The 27156-nt window shown below is 35.3% G+C and overlaps 1 protein-coding gene across 1 annotated transcript in view; it reads right to left on the minus strand.

The window, feature by feature from the left end:
• Positions 1–7705: 7705 nt before the first annotated feature.
• Positions 7706–27156, minus strand: part of TES (testin LIM domain protein) — a 79921-nt gene continuing 60470 nt past the window's right edge. The window contains exons 4-7 of the mRNA XM_044677638.1: positions 26203–26538; positions 19302–19517; positions 18234–18392; positions 7706–8874 (exon numbers count right to left, since the gene is read on the minus strand). Coding sequence (XP_044533573.1) covers positions 8683–8874; positions 18234–18392; positions 19302–19517; positions 26203–26538 — 903 coding nt within the window. The 3' untranslated portion in view covers positions 7706–8682. The remainder of the gene's footprint in view (positions 8875–18233; positions 18393–19301; positions 19518–26202; positions 26539–27156) is intronic.

Below are 27156 nucleotides of genomic sequence, written 5' to 3' on the forward strand. Positions count from 1 at the left end.
ATTCTATAAGGAGGTTCTTTATTGGGTTTCTATAGTATAAATCTATTAATCCTCAAATGATATTTGAAATCCAAGTGTGCCAAGAAAAATCTATGAAACGTTGCAGTAACTACCACTCATGTTCCAGTCATTAACCCTCACCTACATTACTTTGATTGTTTCTTTTTTTTTAAAACCATTACCTTTGGCAAAAGGGTGGTAAGAGCTAGGCAATGGGTTTCAAGTGACTTGCTCAGGTTACTATAGCTAGGAAGTGCCTGAGGTCACATTTGAACTCAGAATCTCCCATCGCTAAGCCTGGCTCTCCATCTACTGAGCCTCCCAGCTGCTCCCTGCTCTGATAGTTTCTTCACTGACCTCTCTCCTCTTTCCAGTCTTGCCCTGCTCCAATCTATCATGTGTATTCCTGCCAGATGAAGCTTCTTTGCAAAGGAAATACCTGATCCTGCCAAGTGTTCTTTCCAGCCCTGTTGTGCTCAAAAAACTTTGATTATTCCCTAGTTAACTAATACAGTTCACACTTATGCCATTGAAGTCTTTCCATGATTTGCCCCCAATCCACATTTCCAACCTTATCTCCCACTTATGTCTTCAAGGAATCATTTATGTTAGCTAAACTAGAACAGACTAATCAGAGTAGTTGGCATACCTGTCCTCTCATACTCCCCAGCTCTGTCTGTCCATTTTCTGTCCATCTATCAATCCTAATGCCAAGCATTGGCTAAAATCTTTTTTCTTAAAATCTTCCCTTCTTGAAGTCCAAGGCAATGTTGCAGGAAAAATGGTTCTAGAGTCAGAGGACCTGGGTTCCAATCTTGCATCTGGCACTACCTGTGTGACCTTGTGCAATTTACCACTCTCTGCCTCGGTTTCCTTATCTACAAAAATGTTTGGTTTAGAAGGTCTCTTCTAGCTGTGGGTTTATGAGAATATAATCTTTTCTAGTAAATGGCAGGGTACAATGGTAAAGACACAAGCTCATTCCTCTTTGTAGACTCTAAATTGCCTAATCTGTTGATGTTGTCATTAAGTCATTTTAGTTGTGTCCAATCCAACTCTTCTGACCCCATTTGAGATTTTCTTGGCAAGGTTTATGGAGTGGTTTGACATTTCCTTTTCTCTCTTATTTTATAGATGAAGAATTGAATCAAACATGGTTAAGTGACTTGGCCAGGATCATAAAGCGAGGAAGTATCTGAGGCTGGCTTTGAACTCACAAAGGTGAGTTTTCCTGACTTCAGATGTCCCCTTCTATCTGCCCATAATGCCTAATAAACACTTAAATAAAGTATGAAAGAAATATTTTAATGAGTATTTACAAAGGAGCCAAATATGTACACTTTTATGTGAAATTATTTGATTTGTTTTTATTAATAAAGTGTAACTTGCTTTATTACCCATTTACCTGAATCCTCTCATGGATCACACCCTACCAGTCAGTGATAGATTTTTTTCTCCCTTTGCCTGATAACTTACCAAAAAACAATACCATATAAATTGGATCCACTGTTGAATTTTGGGACACTTGGCACAATGGCTCTGTTCATTGGTTTTTATCAACAACTTAAATGAAGTAAAACATGGCATACTCATCACATTTGCAGATGACATAAACCTGGGGAGCTACAAAGGTAGCTACTAATGGTAGATTACAGGATCCCAAAAGATAAATGTAAAGTTTTATAATGAGTTCAGAGAAACAATCTCACAAATAAAAGATGGGAGTGGGGTATGCCTAGAAATAAGCTTTTACAAAAAGGCTCTGGAAGCTTCAGTGGAGAGTAAGTCCAATATGAGTCACAAGAGTGATATGCAGGCAAAAAGGGTAATGAAATTTTAGGATTAAGAGGTATGTGCCCTGAGGGATCTACTGTACTCTGCCCTAGTCTGGATTATTGTGTTCAGTTTGGTGTTTCACATGATAAGGACAATGATAAACTGGAAAGTATTCAAATGAGGGAAACCAAAGGTTATACTGGAGGCCATGCTGTATAGCAGAATTTTCTAGAGTTTTTGGTTTGTTTCATTTTGTTTTACTTTGCCTGAAGAAGAGAACATTTTGAAAGCTATTTCAGTCATTTCAGTCACGTCCAACTCTGTGGTCTCATTTGGGGTTCTCTTGACAAAGATTCTGGAGTGGCTTATCATTTCTTTCTCCAGCTCAATTTACAGATGGGGAAACTGAGGCAAATAGTGACCTTGTCCAGGGGTCATGAGCCAAATAAGTATCTGAAGCTAGATTTGAACTTAGGTCTTCCTGACTCCAGGCCCACCATTCCCTGCACTGTGCCACCTAGCTGCCCCCATTTGGGGAAAAGACATGATAGCATTTTTCAAGCATGCTCTACTGAAGGGAATTAAAGTTTTTCTGTTAAACTCTAAGGGAAAGAAGTAGGAACAGTGGGTAAGAAGTGGCAGAGAGATGAATTTCATTTCAATTTAAGGATCAACAATCATCCTAGATGGCAATTTGGAACTATTCTCAAAGGGCTTTTAAAGACTGCCTGCCCTTTTATCCAGCCATACCACTGCTGGATTTATACCTCAAATTGTACAAAAATATTTATAGCCTCGCTCTTTGTGGTAGCAAAAAATTGGAAAATGAGGGGATGCCCTTCAAATGGGGAATGGCTGAACAAATTGTGGTATCTGTTGGTGATGGAATACTATTGTGCTCAAAGGAATAAAGAACTGGAAGAATTCCATGCGAACTGGAATGACCTCCAGGAATTTATGCAGAACCAGGAGAACTATATACAGAGTGGTGTGGTACAATCGAATATAATGGACTTCTCTTCTAGCAGTAATACAATGATCTGGGACAATTCTGAGGGATTTATGAGAAATAATACTATCCACATCCAGAGGAAGAACTGTGGGAGCAGAAACACAGAAGAAAAACAACTGCTTGATCATGAGTCAATGGGGATACGATTGGGGACATAGATTCTAAATGATCGCTCTAGTGCAAATATTAATAATATTGAAATAGGCATTGATCAATGACATATGTAAAACCCAGTGGAACTGCTCATTGGCTATGGGAGGGGAGTGGGAGGAGTAGAAAGAACATGAATCATGTAACCATGGGAAAATATTCCAAATTAAATAAAATTTTTCATGTTAAAAAAAAGGATCAACTTAACAATTAGAGCTGTTGAAAAGTAGAACCTTAGTCTCAGAGAGTAATGGATTCTCCCCTTCACTGAATCTCTTCAGTTGAAGTTGGAAAATTATTTTTAAGATTATTATTTTAAGAGTTCTAAATGAGGTATAAGTTGGATTAGTTGGCCTTTGAGGTTTCTTCCAACTCTTTAATTTGGTTAAGAGCACCCCCTTCTGATACCAGATCACCCCCATTTGGAAGAAGTTGGCAATTGTTCAAGGAAACTAGAATTCATTAAGTTCATTCTTCTTGCTTTGAGAAACATTCTTTGATCTAATTTGTTGAAAAGTAAAAGGAGCTATTATGGAGCAAATGACCCCTATGTGGAAAATGAGGGATCAAGTAGCAAAGGATTTGTGTGAAGAGTTCAGGGTGTTAATGAATGAACCCCAGAAATCTCCAGTCTGTTGAATGGACCTGAGAGATGTACTTATATGGTGATATTGCAGATTCAATTGAATAAACATTTTCCCATTAAGGCTCTTGGTGGGGGGGGATACAGATATACTGAGGAAATGGTCCCTGCATTCAAGGAGTTCCTGTCTAGATGGAGAAATACAACATGTAGCCATAAAAGTAGAATACAAAGTAAATGGCAAACTACCCCGGTATCTTTGCCAAGACAACTCCATATGGAGTCACAAAGATTCGGACATGACTGAAATGATCAAACAATAAATAAGGTAATTGAGGAGAAAGTATTAAGGGGAGAGGGTGGGAATCATAGATGGTTTCTTGGACGAGGTACCTTAGCTAAATTTTGAAGACAAGGATTCTGGAAAGGAGAAGGGAAGAAGGGGAACACTGGAAAAACATGGAGTTTAGTTTGTGTAAATCCTGGAACGCAAGAGTTGGGAAATGGTTAAAATGGAGATATGAAGGGAAGTTGTATTAAAAAAAGACTAAAGTGTGGGAGGAGGGGTGCCAGGTTGTTTACTGTTCAATCATTTTTCTGTTGTGTCTAACTTAACTCCTTGTGACCCAATTTGGGGTTTCTTTGCAAAGACACTGGAATGGTTTTTCATTTGCTTCTCCAGCTGATTTGACAGATGAATTTAGAAGCAAACGGATTAAGTGACTTGTCCAGGGTCACACAGTTAGTAAATGTCTGAGGCTGGTTTTGAAACTCCCAGAGATGATTTTTCTTGATTTCAAGGCTATCATTCTACATACAGCACCACCTAACTGCCCTAGATTCAGACAGTGGAAGGCTTAAAATGCTGGACTAAGGATTCTGTATTTTGTTCTATAGGGAAGTAGGAGCTACTAGCATTTTTTAGCAGGGTAGTGCCATTGTCAGATCTATGAATTAAATAGATTTTTTTGGCAGATGTGTGGAGGATGCCTTGAAGAAGGTATGGACTAGAAGCAGTGAGAATAGCTGAGAGACTATTAACAGCAGTTTAATCCAAAGGTAAGATGCTGGTATTCATATTTGCTCTTATACTTGGAAATATCTCTCCCTCCTATTGGGTATTCTTAAAAGACTCTTCATTTTGATAAAGGTTTTTAGCTTATTGGAACTGCCTGATACAGATGCCCAAGTTAAGTCTAGAATTTGGCATTTGAAACCTAGAGTAAGAGAAAAAATCAAGAGGCAAAAATAGAGTCAGCCAAATGAAGATTATTCTGAATCAGAAAAATTTAAGTATTCTGGGCACAGAGTAAGATACTTGCTGCTTCCAGGTAGCTATACTTAGCAGAGCATATTATTTCATATGTAAAACAAAACCCTCTTCCCTCCTAATATTCCTGGTGGCTAGTCAGCCAAACTTTTTTCCTGCCTCAATCCCAGCTGAAATTTTGCACTATGTTATTTTACATGATATTGCCAGTTACTAGAATTAAAAAAAAATAATAGCTCTATAGCAAAAATGAATAATATGGAACTAGGTATCAGGTGATAACATTTGAACAACCCAGTGGAATTGCTTGTAGGCTCTGTGAGGAGGGAAGGAAGAGGAGAGAGAAAGAAAATGAATTATGCAAATATGGAAAAATATGTTAAAATAAAAAATAAATTTAAAACAAATAACCAAAATGATTCAAAGGCGTTTTCCCAATGATGCCATTATTCTTCTTGTGTTTCTCATACACTGAATGAAAATTAGATTTAGCTTGCAGTTGAGAGAATATTTGGATTTTACTGGTTCTGAGTTGAATGCCTTTTCAGCCATAGTGTGTAGGGATTTATTTCTGGAAGTTAAGAAGAACTAGGTTCAAATTCTGTCTCTGACATTAGCTATGAAATGCTGGCAAATGACTTAGCCCTATTAGGCTTCCATTTCCTCACTTATAAAATGGAGCTAATAATGGCTGCATAATAGTTCTCGTTTATTCTTCTAACCTTACAGCATTACAAAAAAGTTAATATTTTAATGAGTAAAAAATTATTTCTTTCCTACTATAGTTGAAACCCTTACTTGTGAACCCTAAACCAAAATGAGTAATACTGAAGTGTTGATATCAAATTATTTATTTTTTCCATTAGTATATATTATATATACATATACAATAAAGTATATAATTATAATATAAAATATTATTTTTTAAAATAGCTTTTTTAATCTCCCTAAGGGAAAAACAAGTATTAGTGCTATACCTAATGAGCCCTCATTTAACTTGACTATCCTGCTAAATATATAGATTTACTCAGGGCCTATTAACAGAGTTTTATTGCCACAACTTCTAGTTTGAGTCAGAAGGCCAACTGGACCCTATTAGAGGTCTACATAGGCATGTATGGGTTGACCTGCTATTATTCTTCAGAAGTATCATCAAGTAGTAGTACCCTGGCTAACACAATGGAAAAGAGAGCCAGTATCAGGGTCAAGAAGACCTGGGTTTGAGTCCTGTCTCTGACAAAGATAAGTTATGTATCCTTGGACAAGTCACCCTTCTCAACTGTCCAAGAAACTCCCAGTAAGTCATGGACAAGTTACTGATCTGGTACATGGATAAGAAAATTGTCATATGACATAAAAGAAGTCAAGTTTACTTTTTAATCACTTATTCTGACTCGGACAATTACACTATTTCCATATACTTTGGAACTACTTCTTCCCCACTTGTTGGAGATTTTACATAACAGGAATTGTTTTTTTTTCTGCCCTGGAACTCTTTGTGAGTCTGTTGAAATTAATAAATCTCTCATCAAAATAGAATTAGGAATTAATAAATAAAATATATATAATTATTTAAAAATTATATTAGAGTTGGTATTAAAATGTGTATTATAAAATTAATGGATTTCGGGTTAAGGGCCCTTGTTGTAGAAGCAACTCTATAGATATCAGTGCCCTTTAGGGTCCTTTCCACGAAACTCTTTTGTGATATCATGATAAAGAAGCAAAGTGCCCTTGCTATGTTCAGAGAGCAATAGATGCTTTAGGTAATGGAAGAAAAATATTCTGATTAGTTATAAGATCAGTTTTCTGTCTTTTCCCCATAGGAATACGGGACATTAAAGATATCTTCCCCAAAAATGTATTATGTAGAAACCTATTTTATAGTAGATGTCGCTAATCTGGATGTGAAAAAATCATTTCAACATTATGGATGAGTTTTCTAATTTACAAAATGAGGCAAGGCCAGAATTAAATGGTCTCTGATGTCTTCTGTAGTTCTAACATTCTAGAATCTTCTTTATGCAGAAAGGTCAGATTCTCTATTGGCCTTGGAACTTAACAAGAAAAAATACTGAAAAATGATTTTAAAGGTCTAATGTAGAAGCAAAGTTGTCACTATTATACAAAAGTAGCAATTAGCAGGAGCTAGCATAGAATAGTTGCAGGAACCCACAAATCTTCATGAATTTGGAATGATAGCTAGGATTTTGCCATTTACTACCTATGTGCCCTTAGATAAAACATTTAACTTTTATGGGGCTCAGTTTCTTCATCTATAAAATGAGGTGGTTGAATTTGATCAACTGTTCCCCAAGTATGGTCTAGGGACTTTTCAGAGGGTCCACGAGATGAGAACTATCTCCATAACGATACTAGAGTTTTTAAATTCTTAATGCAGTATAATAGCAGATATGACTTACACAAACAAAAGCTCTTTGGGGACCTCAGTCATTTTTAAGCATATAAAGGAGTACCGAGAACAGAAAATTTGAGAATCCCCAGACCTTATTAAGTTCACTGCCCTAGCTCCCTGAATAGGAAATTTAGGTGTTAACTCTATCTTCAAGTAAGATAATTATAATTTCTAAGCAACCAAACATTGGTGACTTGAAGTCCTTTGCTCATTTGTTATTAAACTTGACACTTTCTCACTCTGAAAAATCCAAGTAGTGTACTATTTTGAGCAACAGCAGTAGCTGACTCATTTAAAAAAAAAAATGTCTTTAATCCTTGAAGATACTGACCCCTGCTGTAAAACAAGCAGAGTTGCAGCAGCTTATTTTTTTCCTACTAAACTTTAGATGAGAATAAAATATATACAACCATTAAATTGATCAAAGATTTGTTTTTTTTTATTTTGAATGCAATGCACAAACACACCCCTATGGTATGGATAATTTAGATGCTTTTGTAAAATAATAACCTTGGTAATTGATTGTAATATTTATTTAAGATGGGAGTCTTCTGGAGAAAAGGAAATTAGATATACCAATAAACATGATTACAACTGTCACAGAAGAGTTATCATTTAGAAAAAAAAAAAGAGAAGCATTTTAAGGGTTTAGCAAATCCCAAATCTGCCAAATGCAATTAACACATTTCACAAATTCTCTTGGCTCCACAGTATACCTTGAGATATAGACGCAGATGTTCTAGAATTGACAACATATGCTCTAACTGAATATCTGAAACTCAAACCACATTACCTTAAAAAAAATTCAAAGGCCTATCTATAAAGAGTTGAAAAGTGGTCAATTCTGTATTACATACACAACCCCCAAACAAACAATAGCCACAGATCAAGGGCACATCATTGACTAAAGGAATTTTTACTAGACTAGAGATGTGAGATTGAGCAAGAAAGCAGAAAAAAATTAATGATCAAGACAACCAAGAAAATAACTCATCACTTGGCAGTGAATATACAAGGGCTAGAAATAAATGACAGCTACACATTTTTCTGAGATGTTTGTTTAATAAGCACTTTGTATCCTTCAGTGTATTCCCTCACCATCAGAAAAGCTCATCATTGTACCCACAAGGAAGTAGAAAAAAGGGGTGCAGAGAATCTATACATATTCTTAATTAATTTTAAATGTTTTTTTTATTTAAAAAGTGAGAAAAATTAACAGAGATAAAGAGTTGGCCTTCTCAAGTCAGATAGGCCAACCCCAGAATAGAAATGTGCTTAATACAATTTCTAAAAAATGAAAGTAAAGACTGAAAAAGAAAAAGAAGAAAGGGAAATAGGAAAAATTTTTCTCTCAACTTATTCTAGGCTTTTCCCCCTCTTTTTTATTTTTCCAAATGCCCAAATTCCATTTTACAGTAGAAATGTAGACCACTTTAGAAGAAAGCAATGGCTCAGAATTACCTAGCACTTTCCCTTTAAGACATCATCATCTTTTTACATTCTACTGAACAGAAAAGCATTGCTTCTATTGGAATAAATTTCTGACCAATCAGACACTTGCTGCAACAGGAACAGAGAAAGCACTCTTCCGTAGCATGCCAATTAAAATTGTTATAAGTCACTCTTTGTACTTCTGGATCAATTGCATTATGGCATCCTTGACAAATCTGTTAAACAGAAAAGAAAAAGAAATTCAAACCAATTAACACAATAATATCTTAAAACATTTGTGACTCAAATTTTAGCAAGAGATACATTAAGATACATAATACAACTGTCTACTTCAAATCCAAAAGAGATACTCAACTACAGAAAATCTGACTATAAAAGCTTGGGCAGAAACAGTCCTTGAAATATCATGAGCTTTTCTTTCTATAGTGGCAAAGAATTGAAAATGGAGAGAGTATCCATCAAATGGGGAATAGCTGAAGCAACTGAGGTATATGATGGTGATGAGATGCTATTCTGCCATGAGAAATGATGAAGTGGTTTTGGGAAGATGTGGAAAAAAATAACATGAGTTAATACAAAGTGAAGTGAGCAGAACTGGGAAAATACTGTACACAGTAACTAACAGCAATATTATAAATGATATTCAACTATGAAAGATTTTCAGCAACTCTAATTAATATAATAATCCACAAAAATTCAAAAGGACTCATGATGAAAAATGCTAAATATATCCAGAGAGATAACTGATAAATTCTGAATACAGTTTGAAATATGCATGTCACTTTCTTATTCTTTTTAAAATTTTTTTTATTAAAAGATTTTTCTCAATTACATGTAACAACAATTTTCAATATGTGTTTCCTGAAGTTGTAAGATCTAAATTGTCTCCTTTCCTCTCTTCTTTTCCCCCTCTTGGAGATGGTAAGCAATTTGATCTGGGTTATAAATGTAGTATCATACAAAACATACTTCCATATTGGTCATTGTGGTAAGAAAATATTCATATTAAATCAAAATTCCCCAAATAAAACCAGAAATAAACTACTGTGAAAGATAGTATGCTTTGATCTGCATCTGACTCTAAAAGTTCTTTCTCTAAAGGTGGATAGCATTCTTTGTTATAAGTCCTTCAGGACTGTCCCAGAACACTATATTGTTGAGAAACATGAAGTCTTTCACAGTTGATCATTGTACAATATTGCCATTACGGTGTCACTTTATTTTTCTTGTTTGTTTGTTTTTTTTCAGCTAATCTAGAAATACGTTTTGCATGACTTCATATGTACAATGCATTATATTTCTTGCCTTCTCATTAGTGGGAAAAGGGGTGGAGAAGGGAATTTGGAAATAAAAATAACTAAAGGAAAGATATATATATATATAAATAAAAGGAAAAATCCATGAGCTTTGACCATTATGACATAGGAAAAAGCATTATTTAGCCTTTCTCCTAATTCTAGATAAACATTCTCTAGATATCCTGAGTAGACCAGCTTTCTACTGACTAAATTATGTTAGATTTGGTTTACAATGAACAGTAGTTAACTATAAATTGTAGAAAGAGTTTAAAAGGATTTTCATGCTCCATTATAGTTATAGTTAGGCAAACCTTATTATATAAAAATATTTATTAAATCCTATAATTTTTATAGACAATATTGAATGAAGATATTAAGGGTGATCAAAAATTTGGCTTAAATAAACTGACAATATTTGAGACTGGCTTTGCACAAAGAAAACCCTTTTAGTTAAGGGGGCTTCTGATGAATATAATTAAAATTTGAGTCACTTCCTAAAATAAGAAGGTATCACATAAATGACTGAGTCTTGGCTAGGTCTAAGATCTAATTGATTGATTATGATGATAGTAATAGCTAACATTCATATAGTACCTACAAATATAATTACAAATATAATTTCTTTTGATCCCTATAACTACTCTGAGAGGTAAGTACTATTATTGCTTCCATTAACTTCTCCAAAAGAGAAAGACAAAATTGTCACTAAGAGATGCAAAATTTGGTCACATAACGAGTAAATATATGAGGCTAAATCTGAGCCCAGTGCTCTATCCACTACAATACCTGGTTGCATCCAAAATATGATTATGCTTTGTTAGTAAAGACTGTACCTTCTCATTCTTATTCATAAATTACCCACAGAAGATCTGCCCAATACACTGGAGGCTCTGGATCTTCTACCATATTTCATGAATAACAGGAGCTCTGCAATTGTTCATTTGAGATCTCTTGACTGAACTACATTACTGGTCAACTTCCATTTCCAATTATGCATACAGTAGATGATGCCACTGATGCACTTTCCCTGCACACATCATTACTAGTAACACACCACAGCCTCCTTTCACCTATTGTGAATAATTTCCAGGGGGAGAGCATTAGGAAATTAAGAATGGGCTTCATTGTAGAGGCAGTGCTTGGGTTGGGTTCTAAGCTAAAAATTCTCTGAGACTGAGGTGAGGAAGAACTGTATTTTAAGGCCTACCTCCCTTTTATGTGGTGCAGTTTAGTGCTAAAAAGGAATTTTAAAAAGATACATAAATATAAAGAAAAATATTTAAACTTGGATGTAAAATGTTTTTACTTTTATTGATGAACATTTTGATTTCTGAAAGGAATAGGAAAGGAATATTCTTTTTAATTAAAAATTGTTCAAATATGTGTGAAGATGGAATTTGAACATTTTTTGGTTAGAAAATGAACTATGAAGTAAAATAAACACAAATTATCTTGTGAAAGAGGTAAATGAGATATCACTTGAATGTGAACAGTCAGATAGTTCAAAGGGCAGAAAATGAACCTGTACTTATTAAAAACTAAAAAAAATACAAGTTTGAACAGTTTTAAGGATTTAAATGAGGCACTCAGATAGTTCAAAGGGCAGAAAATGAACCTGTAACTCATTAAAAACTAAAAAAATGCAAGTTTGAACAGTTTTAAGGATTTAAATGAGATAGACCTTTTTTTTGAGGCCTTTAAGCTATAGAACATTATGGTACCTTAGTCTATTTCCATGTGAGTATTTTGTAACTTAAGAGGGAAAAATAAAAAAATTCTATAAATGATACATAACATATAATCAATAACATATTTGGAGACAAAAATATCATTTTTAAAACTGCTGATTTCACAGGGAAGATTTGGTGAGCTGCTTTAAGTAAAAGGGAAGTCATTCAGAACTAGGAAGGTCTAATTTAAGAAACTGGGAGGTAGAGGAGACAAAGGCTAAGGTTGGTGTGTTGAGGAACTAACAAAAAAAAAAGGAAAGAAACAGCAGGGGGTAAAAACAACTTTTGTCAGAATTGCTTTAAGAGAAGAGCAGCAGGAACTGCTGCTGACAAAAGAAAGGTTTGCCTGGGAGTTCCTGGTTGGCTGAAGGAAGACTGCAGTTGGAGCGAACGCCTTTCAGCATCACCCAGCACTTAAGAGAGGTGAAACCTCTTAAAAGATCTTGTGGTCCTTTTCTGCTCCCTCTAGTTAGAGAGTGGAAAAAAAAAAGACTAGTGTGGTAGCTGCTTCACTATTGATTCTGCAGTATAAAAGGGAAAATGGCTAGGCTGATTCCCCTCGCTCAGACTCAACCAAAGCTCTTTGCTATGAGCTACGTTCAGAATAGGTGGGCTAGACTTGTATTACGTGGCATGGCAGAAAAATGGGAGATGTGGTGCTCTATATGGAAATAGCCATTTGGCTAGTTTGGCTGGAATGTAGCATCCACAAGTGGGAATGATGTACATACACTAAGCCTGGGATACAGGATGGAGCCAGCTTGTAAAGGGCTTTAAATACCACCTGGAGGGATTTGTATATTTAGGTACAGACCGCTGGAATCACTGGTTTTCTCCGAAAAGGCACTAACATTCTCAGACCTGTGCTCTAAGAGTATTAATTTTTCAGCTGTGGGAAGGATAGAAGGGACACTGTGGCACCTATTGCAATAGCCTAGGAAAGTCTAGGACCTGAATGAGGGAGGTGCCTGGGAGAATGAGGAGAGATGCTATGCATATGCATGTAGCAGTGATAAGACTCAACAACTGAAGAGTTACTGAGGGAGTGGGGAAAGGGGAAGTGTTGAGATTGAATCTGAATGAGCAAATCTAGGTGACTTGGAAGGATGCACTTATATAGCATCTGCTATGGGCTAAGAGTCTCTGCTAAGCACTTTACAAATATCTCATTTGATCTTTACAGCAACCCAGTAAGGTAAGTACAATTATAATCCTCATTTTACAGTTGAGGAAAGTGAAGCAAACAAATGACTGAGCCAGGGTCTCATAACTAGTATCTAAGGCTAGAGTGGAATTCAATTCTTCCAGATTCCAGGACCAGGGCTCTGTCTCTTGCCCCACCTCACTGCCTCAAGATAATGAATTCTGTCTTGGCTATGCAGAATTTGGGGTGCCCATAAGGCATCCATTGGGTGGTGTTAAGAGGCAGTTTTTTTGATACAAGACTGGAGCCACATAGAGAATCTACAGTTGGAGAGATCTGGAAGATATGTATAATGAGAACAGATGAAATCAAAGAGACAATGTAGGGAGAGGAGAGAAAAGGGGCCAAGGTTGGAGTCCACGTACACAGAGTGGGTAGGACAACAATGATGACCCCCCCCAATAAACGAGATTAAAAGGAATTGTCCACATAGGTAGGAGAGCCAGATAAAAATATTGTCACAAAAATCTATGGATTAGAGACAACAGTGTGAAATACTGCAGGATGAAGTGTGATTAAAAGGTTATTAGATCTGGTAATTAAGAGAGCATTGGTAACATTAGAGAGAAGTTTTGGCTGAAATGAGGCTAGAAATCTAATTGAAAGGTATTAAAAAGAAGAAAAAGAAAATAGTTTGTGTGTTTTTTTCCTAGAAGTTTGAGTAAAAAAGGGATGATAACTTGAAATAATAGTGGTATCAAATTATTTTTTTAAGTGTGGGAGAAACTAGACTGTGTTTTTAAGTAGCATGGAAGGAACCAATACTGTATTGAAAGAAATGTGTGTTTTTATTGGTGGGGTAGAAGAAAGGCTATATATGACCCCAAACATAAAGGAACAGGTTAGGATGGAAAGAAATAGTATCAACAAGACACTGAACCCCTTGGGAAAGGAGGGAATCTGAATTGGGGACTTATAAACTACTGTCACCAAGTTATGGGGATAGGGTGATCCATCCAGATGGAGCAAACTTCAAATGAGGAGAGACTACTGAGGTGATGCCAGTTCTGTCTTTCCAAACTTTGTGAATCTCCACAGGGTGCCCACCCAACAGTCTTGGGGTTTGAATGTGTGTGATGTGTATATGTCTTAACACAGTATTGAGAAAGTGGACTGTCCTTCAGTTATTCCTTGTTCTTGCTTATATTATTTTCCAATTTTGCCTCTTTCTGATTATAGCCTCTAAAACTGCTTACCTTTACAATTTCTACAATTTGTAACAGCCTGCAAATCCTAAACCACATTCCTCTAAGTGTCCTGTGGATGACCTTCAACTTTAATTCTTCAAACACTAATTATTCTATAACTTGTAGCCACACAGCATCATGGAAGAGCTCTTAATAAGATGGGTCTTCGTTTTGACTTATTATCAAAATACTGTACAATATTCCAAATGCAATTTAGCCCAAGCACTTCCTCTTCCTATTTAATTCCGGGATCACTTCACTATCTCTATACAGCACCCATCCAAGACATATGACCTAAAGAGAAGTTTAATGGTTTATCCATCCAAATGCATAGTTTAATTACCACAAGAGGCATTCCTCAGCAGCTTGGTTTTTCTTAGATGGTTAATTAGGTTATTTGAGAGGCACTTTAATGTCTTGGGGGGCTTGATGCAATCAGCATTATATCTTTCACAATCAGAAACATCTGGAGATCTTTACCATCTCCATAGAACCCTTCCTTTCTTTGGACTCTGTCCTGGACCTTCCTCATGGCAGTAGTAAATGTCTTTGGTTAGCTTGTCTTTCTGTTTTATGCCTCATTTGTTATGACTTATCAGAGGTTGTCAAACTAAGTTCTTTCTAATATCCCATCTAGCAAGGTTTTTTTGTATAATTTTGCATCGGACACATTTCATCAGAAGAATGTTGCTCTAGTGAAACTGTATTCTTTAAAGTCAAATTAAACACAATGGGATCTTGTATTTTCTAAACCCCATAGTTGATTATGTGACTGTGGGTCTGATAATTGATGTGGTCTGCTATGCAACATAGCAAAAGACTATTGGTTCTATATCATACCTTTCATCTAAGATCTCCCAGGTGTTATGTGTAGATTATTCTAAATAAAATTTGCAGAGAAAAGAAACAGGCTTGGTAGTTACTTATATATACTCTGCTACTTTTTTGTTTATAATAAGTTCAGAGATTTTTGCCAAATATTTAGTATCTTCATCATTAGGGAAATGATAGATAAAAGCTTGTATGGTCAGAGATGCTAAGGATTGTTGAAAATGGTGGCATATATCTAAAATCTCTGCTCCTAGCGGAGGCTGAAGCCAGTGGCTTACTTGTATTCAAAAGTTCTGAGCTACAATAAGACTAAAGCTTATTGTTTGTATCCATTAAGTTGGCAAAATTTGGTGAACTGCTAAGAAGAGAGGGATACTAGTTCAAGTTGGGATGAACCAGTCCAGATCTGAAAAAGTAAAATACTGCCAATCAGTACTGGATTCAACTGTGAATGGTCACTGTGCTTGTTGTAAATGGGTCAAGATAGGGATGATGCAGTTCCCCCCAAAATGGTATCATAATCCAGCATAGGCTTTTGCTGCTCATTAAATTTTGTGCACAGTTTACTGTCAATCTGCAAGGTCTGTCCAAGATAAATTTCCGTATGAAGTAATAAGAGATGGGCTGCCTACACAACTGCATGTCTTGGTGATAAATCATCTTCAACCACTTGTTTTTTCCTGTGTAGACTGTAAAGTTGACCTCTTGTAAGGCTATAAATCTCACTGAAAGAGGCTCATATTATTTGGAACCTTGATGCAACCACCATGATGTCATTTGTAAACAGGGGCATGTATTTTTCCATCTCTAAAGAATCCTTCCATTTCTGTTTTTATCCTTTACTTGATATTAACAATTAGAGAGTCAATTAGAAAAAAAGGATTCTCATATAATTTAAATATAATGAGAAGTATCTTGTTGGAAGAGAGCCTTTAATGATAGGCTGTACTCTGAGGCATACACTATTTTGTAATTTAAAAATAAAAAGCACAGAAAGATTTTGTACTCTCCTTTTTAGACAATTTGGTGACTGAAGATAATTTCTACTGTGGACTCTAATATATGAAAGCTTTCCTAATCCCTTCTATTTTCAAGGGCACCCTTGACATACGTAGACGATTTAGATCTACCTTGAACATAGTAGATGCTTAATAAATCTTTACTTAAATAAAAGATTTCATAAAAATTATAAAGTAAGTATGATTAGCACATGCTTTTGGTAATAATTTAGTGAGTTTTCTTTTATTCTTTTGCCTATCTTTTCCTGTTTGAGAAAGCTTGAAAATTAAGTGCCTAAACTAAGAAATTTAATTTATAATATCTTTTTCTTATGCTTTCTTCAGCAAAGAAATTTAAAAATTATTTTTAAACTATTTGATTTCCCCTTCGTTCTACAACATAAAGCACTAAGTTGTCAAAATGGAGCCTCCCATTCATCCAAGGACCTGAATGCCTTTATGTGATGAATGGAATGTGAATTCTTTTTGTGTGGCTTAAAAAGCAAACAAAAACCCTAAAGAAATAGTAAGAATAAATGTTCATACAAAAATATTCATAGCTGCACTCTTTGTGGAGGTAAAAAAATGGAAAATGAGGTAGTGTCCCTTGATTGGGGAATGGTTGAACAAATTGTGGTACATGATTGCTCTATTGCAAATATGAATAATATGGAAATAGGTATAAGTGATAACATTTGTATAACCCAGTGGAAATATGCTTATTGGATCTGGGAGGGTTGAGGGGTGGGAAAGAAAATTAAATATGTAAACATGGAAAAATATTTTAAAAATTAAAAAAGCAAACGAAAGCTGAGGGGGTAGTAAGGAGGATTAGGACTATGAAGAATAGCTTTTGGAAAAAGTCTTAACATCATGAAGAACCTAGGATATCCTGGGAAATCTAGAGTAACCATCAGAAATGTGGAGCTTATTATTTCCTGCCAGGATGTTTTTTTTTAACTGTTACCTTAAAAGCTTTCCCTTTTCTTATTGCTACTACTTTCATTATTATTTTGCATTTGTACATTTTTTTGGCTCAGTTGTCTTCCAGTGGTGTCTGAGTTGTATCTGACTCTTTGTGACCCCATTTGAGATTTTCTTGGCAAAGAAATCGGAGTAGTTTGCCATTTCCTTCTCCAGCTTATTTTGTAGATGAGGAAACCGAGGCAAACAAAGTTAAGTGATTTGCCTCAGGGTCATAGCTAGCAAGTGTCTGAGACCAGATTCAAACTCAGTGAGATAAGTCTTTCTGACTTCAGATCTGGTACTCTCTCCATCATAACATTCAGCTGCCCCATACATTTGTACAGAACACAGAACAGGAGATCTAAAACTGATATAAATTCAAGAAAGAATCATTTTCCGTTCTGGAGGCTACAAGAAATAGGCTCATTTTCTTCTCTTTGCTTTGAGGTTTTGAATTTGTGTTACACTAAACCACTTGAACTATATACAATTAATTGAATTATCTACCATGAACTGAGCTTTATCTTTTTGGGCATGTGTGCTCAGGGAGTGGACACACTATCTAAAATAAGCTAAAGCTAGTAATCTTTAATATTAAAAGACTATTAAAGTTGCCTTTATGATGGATTATGAAATCATGAGTGTCTTGGACATCAAAATAGAAGTACTTGAATATTTAAGTCTCCTCAGTGTGGGCTTGAATACTTAAATTCTTTTGCAACCCAAGCCATCACCAAAAGTATCTGTTTATAGCCAAGATATTTAATCAAATTCCAGGTGGTAGAAGAAAGAAGTGATAGACTCAGGGTGCTGACTAAGACATTATTTATTTTTACTTGATTGTGCATATTTATATGAGTGGGTTTGTTTTTATTTTGGAGGAAATAGAGAAAGGGGAAATTGAAAAAGGGGAAAGAGAAAAGACACCTAATACACTTAATTTTTAAAAATGAACATTCCAGATGGTACAGATATAATAAATGATAAAAATTCAAATGCAAAACTTCATTTACAACAGCAAAATAATATTCTGAACTCACCAGAGTAGATTCTGACATATGAATGAGTCAGTTGTTGTAAGTGGGTTCCAAGGATATAATTCTATTCTTTAAATTAATCCTTCCTAAGACTTTGTCTACTGTGGTTAAGAACACTGAGGGAACTCTACAGTGGTTCCCATTCAACAAGTCCTTTCCATTTAAGTTCCTTAGGTACACCACTTCATTAAGAACTTTTAGAGAAGCCACATGCTTCTTGTTCAGAGCCTTGTGCTTTATGTTCCCAAGTTCACAGATTCATGTAAATACTTTATCATACTTTAGGATATTAGCATTAATTCAATCTTCAAAAGATCTCTTACCACAGCATGATTCCTCACGTAACATGGCTTGCATATTGGTTTATTATCGACCATAACATAGATTTCCCCAGCAAGAATGGAGTCACAGTCAAAGCAGCAGAAATGTTTCAGATGCCAGTTCTGATCCTCTGCCTGGGTATATTCATTGCTGAATATCAACTAGAAAGATGGAAAAAAAACGAAGGCAAAATTCATTTTTTCCCCCTTTAGTACTGTTCTCCTCTAAAATCTATTTGAATATTTGGCAAAGCATTTATGATTGGATTTACTGATCCAATAGAATATTAAGATAAAATCAATTTGAGTCAACAGTATTATAGAGGGTAGTTAACCTTAAAGTCAGTCCAAGTGCCATCTCTGACGTTTACTGATTGTGCAGCATGTTGATTAAACTCTGAGAATGCCAGGTCACCAACCTCCCAAATTATAAGCGGCCAGTTGTGTGACCTTTGCCATCTTAGTAATTCCTCACCCAGAAGAGATTGCAGGTCTGCTTTCCCTGCCCTCCTAGCTCCTCCATTCCCAGAACATAGTAACTTTTCTTATGTTTCATACCTTAAAAAAGAAAACTTAAGGACTGACCAGTCATCTCAATACATATTATTCAGTACAGAAGACAGACTTCGTTACCTTTTCTACTAATGAACATTCATTACAAGCTCTCTCACCTAGACGACAGAGCTCAGAATGAATTAGAAGTCAATCAATTAGTAGTGGCCAGCCAGGTGGCTCTGTGGACTGAGTGCCAGGTTGAGGGAAGGGAAATCCTGGGTTCAAATCTGACCTCAGATACTTCCCTCCCTGCATGACCCTGGGTAAGTCACTTAATCTTCATTTATCCCTTACCAATCTTATGCCTTGGAATCAATACCCAGTATGGATTCTAAGACTTAAAAGTTAAGAGTTAAAAAAATAAAGAAGTCATTTGGTATGAATTTTTTGATAGCTAAATAAAACACATTTTAACTTGGATCTATTCTTTTTACCTCCTCTCTATGGTTATGCCTCTGAAGAGGACATCTTGGAACTATGGTGGACAGTGCACGGTCAGTCCCTGGAATCTCTTACCTCATCACAACCAGCACACCGGGGTTTCTCACTGTCACAGTAATGCCTTCCACAGTACAGCTTCCCATTCTTCCAAAAATAGATCATGTCCACCAGAAGCTCACTGCAGGTGCTGCAGACAAAACAGGCAGGGTGCCAAAATTTGTCATAGCCAGCTCTCTCCGCGTAAACGGCAGGATCACCCTCTTTCATGCTCTGCTTGCAGCAATAGCAGGACTGAAAGGGACACCAAGGGGAAGAATATATTCACACAATTGGCAATGCTAACAAATATCAGATTTACTAAGAATTTTTATTTTCTTTCATTCACATATACACAATGATCAAAAAGAGTCATGTAACACCCCTTATGTTTCCCATCTTGCTCTTTTCCTTTCTGTCCAAACAACTGGACCATTAGTTCCTATTAGTTCTTTTAGCTAATACATATACAAAAAATATTGACCTACCAAAGCTAATATGGAGTAGTGAATCACCCACGAAGAATAAAGAGAAGTATTTCAATTAACATTAACTAGTAAAATAATTAATTTTAGATTAAATTTTAACTTATTAAGTAAAAATAATAAAATAATAAAATTAATTTATTAACATTAATTAATAAAAATAAAAAAATAAACAATCCCACCTCATTCACAGGAACAACTTATATTTATATTATGGGTTCCTAACTTGGGATTTGGAGAACTTTTTTTATTTTTACAACTATATTCCAATGTAAGTAGTTTTCCTATAAATTTTACTTTATACATTTAAAATATAATTCTGAGCAATATTCTAGAGGTTTCAGGAGCCTGTCAAAGGGTTCCATGACTAGGAACCATTAATGGTAGTTTCTGGATAATATGGTATTTTAGATAAGGTGGAGATACTTATCTTCCTTTCCTGTTTAACTTTAAGAAAGTTATCTATTGCAAATGTGAATCTGTCCTACAAATAAAAGAAGTCTGGTGGATAGAGGGAAAGCCTTGGCATAAATAAAAGTGTGACCAAAATCTTTTTCTAGACACATATGGCTCTCTGTGTGACTATAGCTGAATCACCTCTCTGTGTCCCTTCACTAAGCCTAAAAGTCTATCTCTATTTGCATGGATAGAATGAAGTTCCTCATGGGCAGTTGAAATTTCATCACAGAGGTTTGTCCTATTTTATTAGAGGTAATTATTCCTTTTTTATAAAAAGGATCCTTCACTGTAGAAAAGGATTCACCTAGGATTTCTTTAGTTAGTTCACATCCTAATACATTTAAAAATATAATACAATTCATAAATATCTGACTTATATACAACTTCATTACTAATTAATTATGTCTGTTTCTCCACATTGAAAAGTATAGTAGCTTTGAGTCAGGGCTTTTTTTGGACTCACTTTAAAAAAAAAAAGAATGATCAAGCTGTTATATGATCTGCCAACAATTTAAGGTAAAGCTAGCAAATTAAAGAGAAAACAACAAAAAATGAGAAGCATCAAAAGAAGAGTTAGTGAATGAATGGAAGCAGTAGGGATCAGATGGAGATAGGAAAAGAAAAGGACTCAGTAAAACTAAATACCAGCATAGTGAATGGTGAAAGGGAAAACATGAAAGATAATGCTGGTCACCTGCAAAAGTAAGCAGGAAATCTACAAAAAAACAAAACGAAACCATACAACTTAAATAATTACCAACTGGTTCATCTCATAGTCTATGTACACATACTGTGTTGTGCTATGTTATTCATTTGTTTTCAGTTGTGTCTGACTCTCACAATTCCATTTGGGTGGTTTTTTTTTGGGCAAAGATACTAGAGTGGTTTGCCATTTCCTTCTCCAGCTCATTTTACAGATGAGAAAATGGTGCTAAACCAGTTTAAATGACTTTCCAAGGGTCACTTATCTAGGAAGTGTCTGATGCCAGATTTGAACTCAGATCTTCCTGATTCCAGTCCTGGCACTTTATCAGTTGTACTATCTAGCTGCCCCAATCATGCTGGTAAGCTATTGGAAAAAGGAATGAAATAAATATTAGGAAAATGGCCTTTCTAAGGACAGAGGATCATAGATTTAGAGTGTTCTGCCTCAGTTACCGCAGAGGTAAAATGAGATTATTGAGAAGGTAAATTAATATTTATAAAATGCTTTGAAAATTTTAAAACACTGTATCAGTTTGTTTTACTCTTAACATTGTGATGGTCATTTATATATTTTTAAAAACCTTTATATAGAAATCACTGTGTATGTATAGAAAATCTTATGCTATGGATAAGCCATGACACATTTAAAAAAAAAAGTAATGAAATGATTCAGAAAGATTGATTGTCTTAAGGATATATTCACAGAGATTTAGAGCTAGAAGAGAACATATAGGTCATGAAGTGAAGCAGTTTCATTATACAATTGAGGAAATTAAGGCAAAGAAAAGTTATTTTCCCAGAGCTACACGGATAATAAATATCTAATATAATAATTGAACCCAAGTATTCCTGCCTCCCAGTACTCTGTTCTAACAGCATTTTTATTATTAGAATTTTAGAATAAAAATATAGAACACATTTCTGTGACATCTTTTTCACATTTGGTACAATTATTATAAAAATAATAACAGCTAACATTTATGTAGCACTTTTAAGTTTTCAGAGAGCCTTATCTATGCTATGCCATTCAATGCTCACAACTACTCTTTGAGGTATGTGATATTATTCCCATTTTATTGATAAGGAAACTGAAGCACTTAAGAGTTTGTAATTTACCCACCTAGAATCACACAACTGGTGAATATCTGAAGCCAGATTCAAGCCTAGGTAATTCCTTACTCGAAATAATCACTGAAGGCACTAATTCCTAATGAAGAAATTTGAATTTTTACTCCTTATTCTGACACTAAATTAGTAGTATGATCAATCTTGGAAGTTAATGTTGAAGCAGTTTGGTAGCATTCCAGGCCAAGAGTCAGGAAGAACAGAGTTCAAATTCTGCCTCAGCTACTTAGTTAGCTATTTGATTAGTTTCATCAATAGTAAAATTGGGATAATAATATCACCTCCTTCCTAGGGTTATTTTGAGGACCAAATGATGAATTCATACAGCTATAGTATTAATCATGCAGTACTATTTACCTACTCCAAGTCTCAGTTTTATCTTTTATAGAATGAAGGCGTTATCTAGATTTCATTGCTATAGGCAAAATCTGAAATTATATAACTAAATAACTGTAAAAACTAATGGATTAGGAGTCAAGAGACATGAGTCAAGTCTTGTCCCTTCTATTAATTAGCTGTATGTATGGACCAATCATTTAGCCTCATTGGGCCCGAGTTTTCTCACTAGGAAAATTAATGGTTTGGATTAAATTAGGTATTAAACTTAGGTCTATGAACCTTTCTCTCTATTTCTCTGTCTTAGGAGATAGACAGACAGATGGCCAGAGACAATAGACAAATAAATAGATGATAGATACAGAGACAAATAGATAGATAGATAGATAGATAGATAGAGAGAGAGAGAGAGAGATAGACAGACAGATAGAGAGATAGACAGATACCTGGATGGATGAATGGATGGATGGATGGATAGATAGATAGATAGATAGATAGATAGATAGATAGATAGATAGATAAAGAAATAGAGAGATAGAAACAGATAGATAAAAAGAAAGATAGATAGATGCATGTATGTATGTATAGATGGATACAGATAGACAGAAATAGATAGATAGATAGATAGATAGATAGATAGATAGATAGATAGATAGATACAGATAGATATGACTTCTTTGCTGTTCCTCAAATAAAAACAAGCCCTACTTATTGACAATGAGCAATAAAAACCACCATCTTAATTTTATCCACAAGAGTGAAACAAACTTCCCAATAGCTAGCATTTGGATAACCTTTTAAGATTTGCAAAGTCCTTTACAAATATTATCTTACAAATATTTTATTCTCTCACCAAAATCATTTTATAGTTGAGGAAACTGAGGCAGGGTGTTAATGGCTTGCCATGCATGGGTGAAGACAGCTAATAAGTGTGTGCGGCCAAATCTGAACTTAGGTCTCTTCCTGACCCCAGGACCAGTGCTCTATCCCCTACACAACCTAGAAGTCAAAAATAATTTTTGTTGTTGTTCAGTTGTTCCTGACTCTGTGTGACCCAATTTGAGGTTTTCCTGGTAAAGATACTAGAGTGGTTTGCCGCTTTCTTCTCTGACTCATTTTACAGATGAGAAAACTCAGGCAAACAGGGTTATGTACCTTGCCTGGGGGAATCATATTCCTAGTTAAGTGTTTGAGTTAAAATCTGAACTCAGGACTTCCTGACTCTAGACCCAGCACTCTAGCCAACTGAACCACATAACTGCCCAATTACTTACTCTACTAAAAAAGTCATTAAAGGCTTCAATCAACATCATTCACATAGAAGGAACCCAAAGTTAAAAGATTACAGTTTTATTTCTGGTTCTATAAGATCTGTGAAAAAATTATTTCACCTCTATGTGCTTTTATTTCACCAGATGCAAAGCAGTATCTTTCCCTCTTGATGTCAGGATAATTTTGAGAGAAAAAAATCAGATGGCATTTCTGAAAGTACCTTGAACCCTTTCAAAGAAAAGTTACATGAAATTAAGGGGTCATTGTTAAGAAGTCAAACAAATAACATTGCTTCCTGGAGAATGTCAATATTTTCAAGGTTCCTCACACCATTAATTTTTCATATTTCATTTTTAATATAATTCAATTAAACATTAACAATGAATCAGGAATTGCCCCCCACCCTGACTTTTTGTTTTTTTCCAGATTAAGGAAATGAATCATACTTAAGAGTTGTTTTTTAAGAATTGAGTTATTAGATTTCATAAAGGTACAGGAAGAAATCCTAATTATCCTAGGATTATAGCCTTGGAGCTATAGTAGGGGCTTTAGAGGGCATGAAGTCCAATACTCTCATTTTACCAATGAGGAAACTGAGGCCCACAGAGGTTAAGTGACTTGGAGGTTGGTGGGGAGGATCCAAACTCAGATTTTCTTGACTCAAGGCCCAGAACTCTCTCCACTCTAGTAGGCTTGTCAAACACTGGCCATATGTAGCTCACAACACATCTGAGTATAATTGGGAAATATTTAAAGAAATAAATTAAAAAAACAGTAAAACATTGATAATATCATATTTTAAAACTAAGTCAACACACAGCCTGCTGGGATCATTATGGACAGATATTAATGGCCCCCATTTTTATTTGAGTGTGACGCCATGGCTCCATAATTCTAATGCACCTGCATCACTTTTGCAAAAAAGTGGATCAGAATTGGAACGGACCAAATGACATCCAATGGTCTAATTTCTTACCTTAAAAAAATGAACAATAAAAAAGCTTTTAAATTAAACTTTTTAAAAAAGCTTCCAAGTTCAATGGTTTCCAGTTCTTTCTTAAATATCTTCTTGGATATACCTATAACTATTTTTACCTTGCAGTCCATTCTAAAATTCTCTTACCAAGTACTTGGTCATCTGTAGATACAGGTACAGATTGATCAGACAGATCCTCTTTTTAAAAAATCTGAAAAAATTAATTGGTATCATGTCTTTGTGTTTTCCTCTCTAGGCTGGCCAAACAAAATCTTTTTTTTTTTTTAAAATTCTAAGTCAAGTCTTGAATCTCATTCTTTCTGATTTCAAGGCCCATTCTATACCAGTGGTTCCCAAAAATTTTTGGCCTACTACCCCCCTTTCCAGAAAAAATATTACTTAGTCCCCTTGTAATTAATTTTTTAAATTTTAATAACAATTAATAGGAAAGATAAATGCACCTGTGGCCATCACTGCTCCTCCTGGATCACTGCAGTTCCCACCAGGGGGTAGTAGTGCCCACTTTGGGAATCACTGATGCCACAAGTACATATAAATATGCAATACATGTACTATTTGGGATTTTTTTGCTAGGTGGCACAGCAGATGGAATGCCAAGCCTGGAGTCGGGAAGGCTCAACTTCCTGAATTCAAGTCTGACCTCATACACTTACTAGTAGTATGACCCTAGGCAAGTCACTTAACCCTGTTTGCCTCAGTTTCCTCATTTGTAAAATAAGATGGAGAAGGAAATGGCAAACCACTCCAGTATTTTTGCTAAGAAAACCTTGAAATGGGTTTACAAAGGGTCAGGCATGACTGAAAATGATAGAAAACAAATTTATTAATGTGTAGTTAATAGCAGCATAAATGGAAATGCTCAAATTCTTCTCTAACTTTCACAGGTTATAAATCAATTGAACCAATAAATAAATTGGCAAAGAGACATTTTAACAGTAGGTGAGGGGCAGCTGGGTAGCTCAGTGGATTGAGAGTCAAGCCTAGAGACGGGAGGTCCTAGGTTCAAATCTGGCCTCAGACACTTCTCCCAGCTGTGTGACCCTGGACAAGTTGATACCCATTGCCCACCCTTACCACTCTTCCACCTAGGAGCCAATACACAGAAGTTAAGGGTTTAAAAAAAATTTTTAAATTAAAAAAAACAATAGGTGAATACCATTATAATGTCTATATTTCTACATATTTTCTGTATTTCTCTTATAATTGAATATGATATGTGAAAGTTTTCTATAATTGGATAATTTAAAAATTATGCTTCATAAAACGCTAGGAGGAAAGGTTCACTATTTTCCTTCCATTGATTTCTGAATTCTTTAGTGTAACTGGAGAAGCTCATAGATGAAAATCTAACTTTAAAAAATAATTTCAATGTCATTTCTCATTTACATCAGTTGATTGACTTAAAATTTTTTTCCTTTGATTTCCTTTGCCTAACCTTTTCTTCTAGAGAAGTAAAAAAAGAAAGCAGCAAAATAAGTGTTCATAGGGAAACCGAGGGAAAACAAAGGTGTGGCTAATGGCCTCAGAATAACAGGGACACATCTATCACTCTGCGACTTACATATTCCTCTTTTTTATCTGCCGAAGACTTATCCTCCACAGCTCCCACTTCAGCTGTAGTGCCTCTGTCCCCACCATCAAGGGAACTTCTGTCAACAGATTTAACATCCATCTCACTGGGAAGTTTGACATCTCCGACGCCCAGAGCCTCATTCTTGTATTTCTTCACAAACTGTTCCATCTGCTTCACCTCATTGGGAGTCAACTCGTGGCACTTGGAAGGATCCTGGTCATGAGCAGGGAGCTGTTTAGCTAGCTGCTTCTTCCGATACTGGGCTCCCTCGGAGCCAGCCACAGGTTGTTTGTTCCTTGGAAGCAGCTGCATGTATCGCCTCGCCTAGAGTTAAACATAAGGAATCAGGGCTATAAGTGAATTCAAAACTTTCAAGGAAAATGTTAGAAGCAAGTTTTCCATTTCACTTGAGTAAGCTTTCATTTTTATATAAAAGAATAGTCTACATGGCTGTGTAAACTTGAGCAAGCCACATAATCCCCATTGCCTAGCCCTTACCACTTTTCTGCCTTGGAACCAATATATAGTATTGATTCTAACATGGAAGGTGTAAGGGTTTTTAATTTTTTTTAAAAAAAGGAATAGTAAGGGCTCCTAGCATAAACAAATCCTGCGATTTTTTAAAAGGAAACTTTGAGAATGCTATTAACTTACTTCACTGAGCTCTATAAAGTTTTAAGCTAAACAGATCATCTTTCCAAAGTTTAGCCCATTTTTAAATTTTCTGATGAGTTTTAAAATGAGCCTATGTTATCCTTTATACTATATACCAAGGTGGTTATTGTTAGACAACACAAAAATTAAAGAACCACAAATGATGAATGTTTTTCTTGCATTTTATTTTCACTGTCAACACAAACAAAAATGATATTAATCCATGGCTTCACAAAGTTGCCTTCTCTCTGTTCTAAATTTCTGAGCAAAGAAAACTCTCCTAAGAGA

The sequence above is a fragment of the Gracilinanus agilis genome, chromosome 5 (genome assembly GCF_016433145.1).
Source record: "Gracilinanus agilis isolate LMUSP501 chromosome 5, AgileGrace, whole genome shotgun sequence".
In the NCBI taxonomy this organism is placed as follows: Eukaryota; Metazoa; Chordata; class Mammalia; order Didelphimorphia; family Didelphidae; genus Gracilinanus; species Gracilinanus agilis.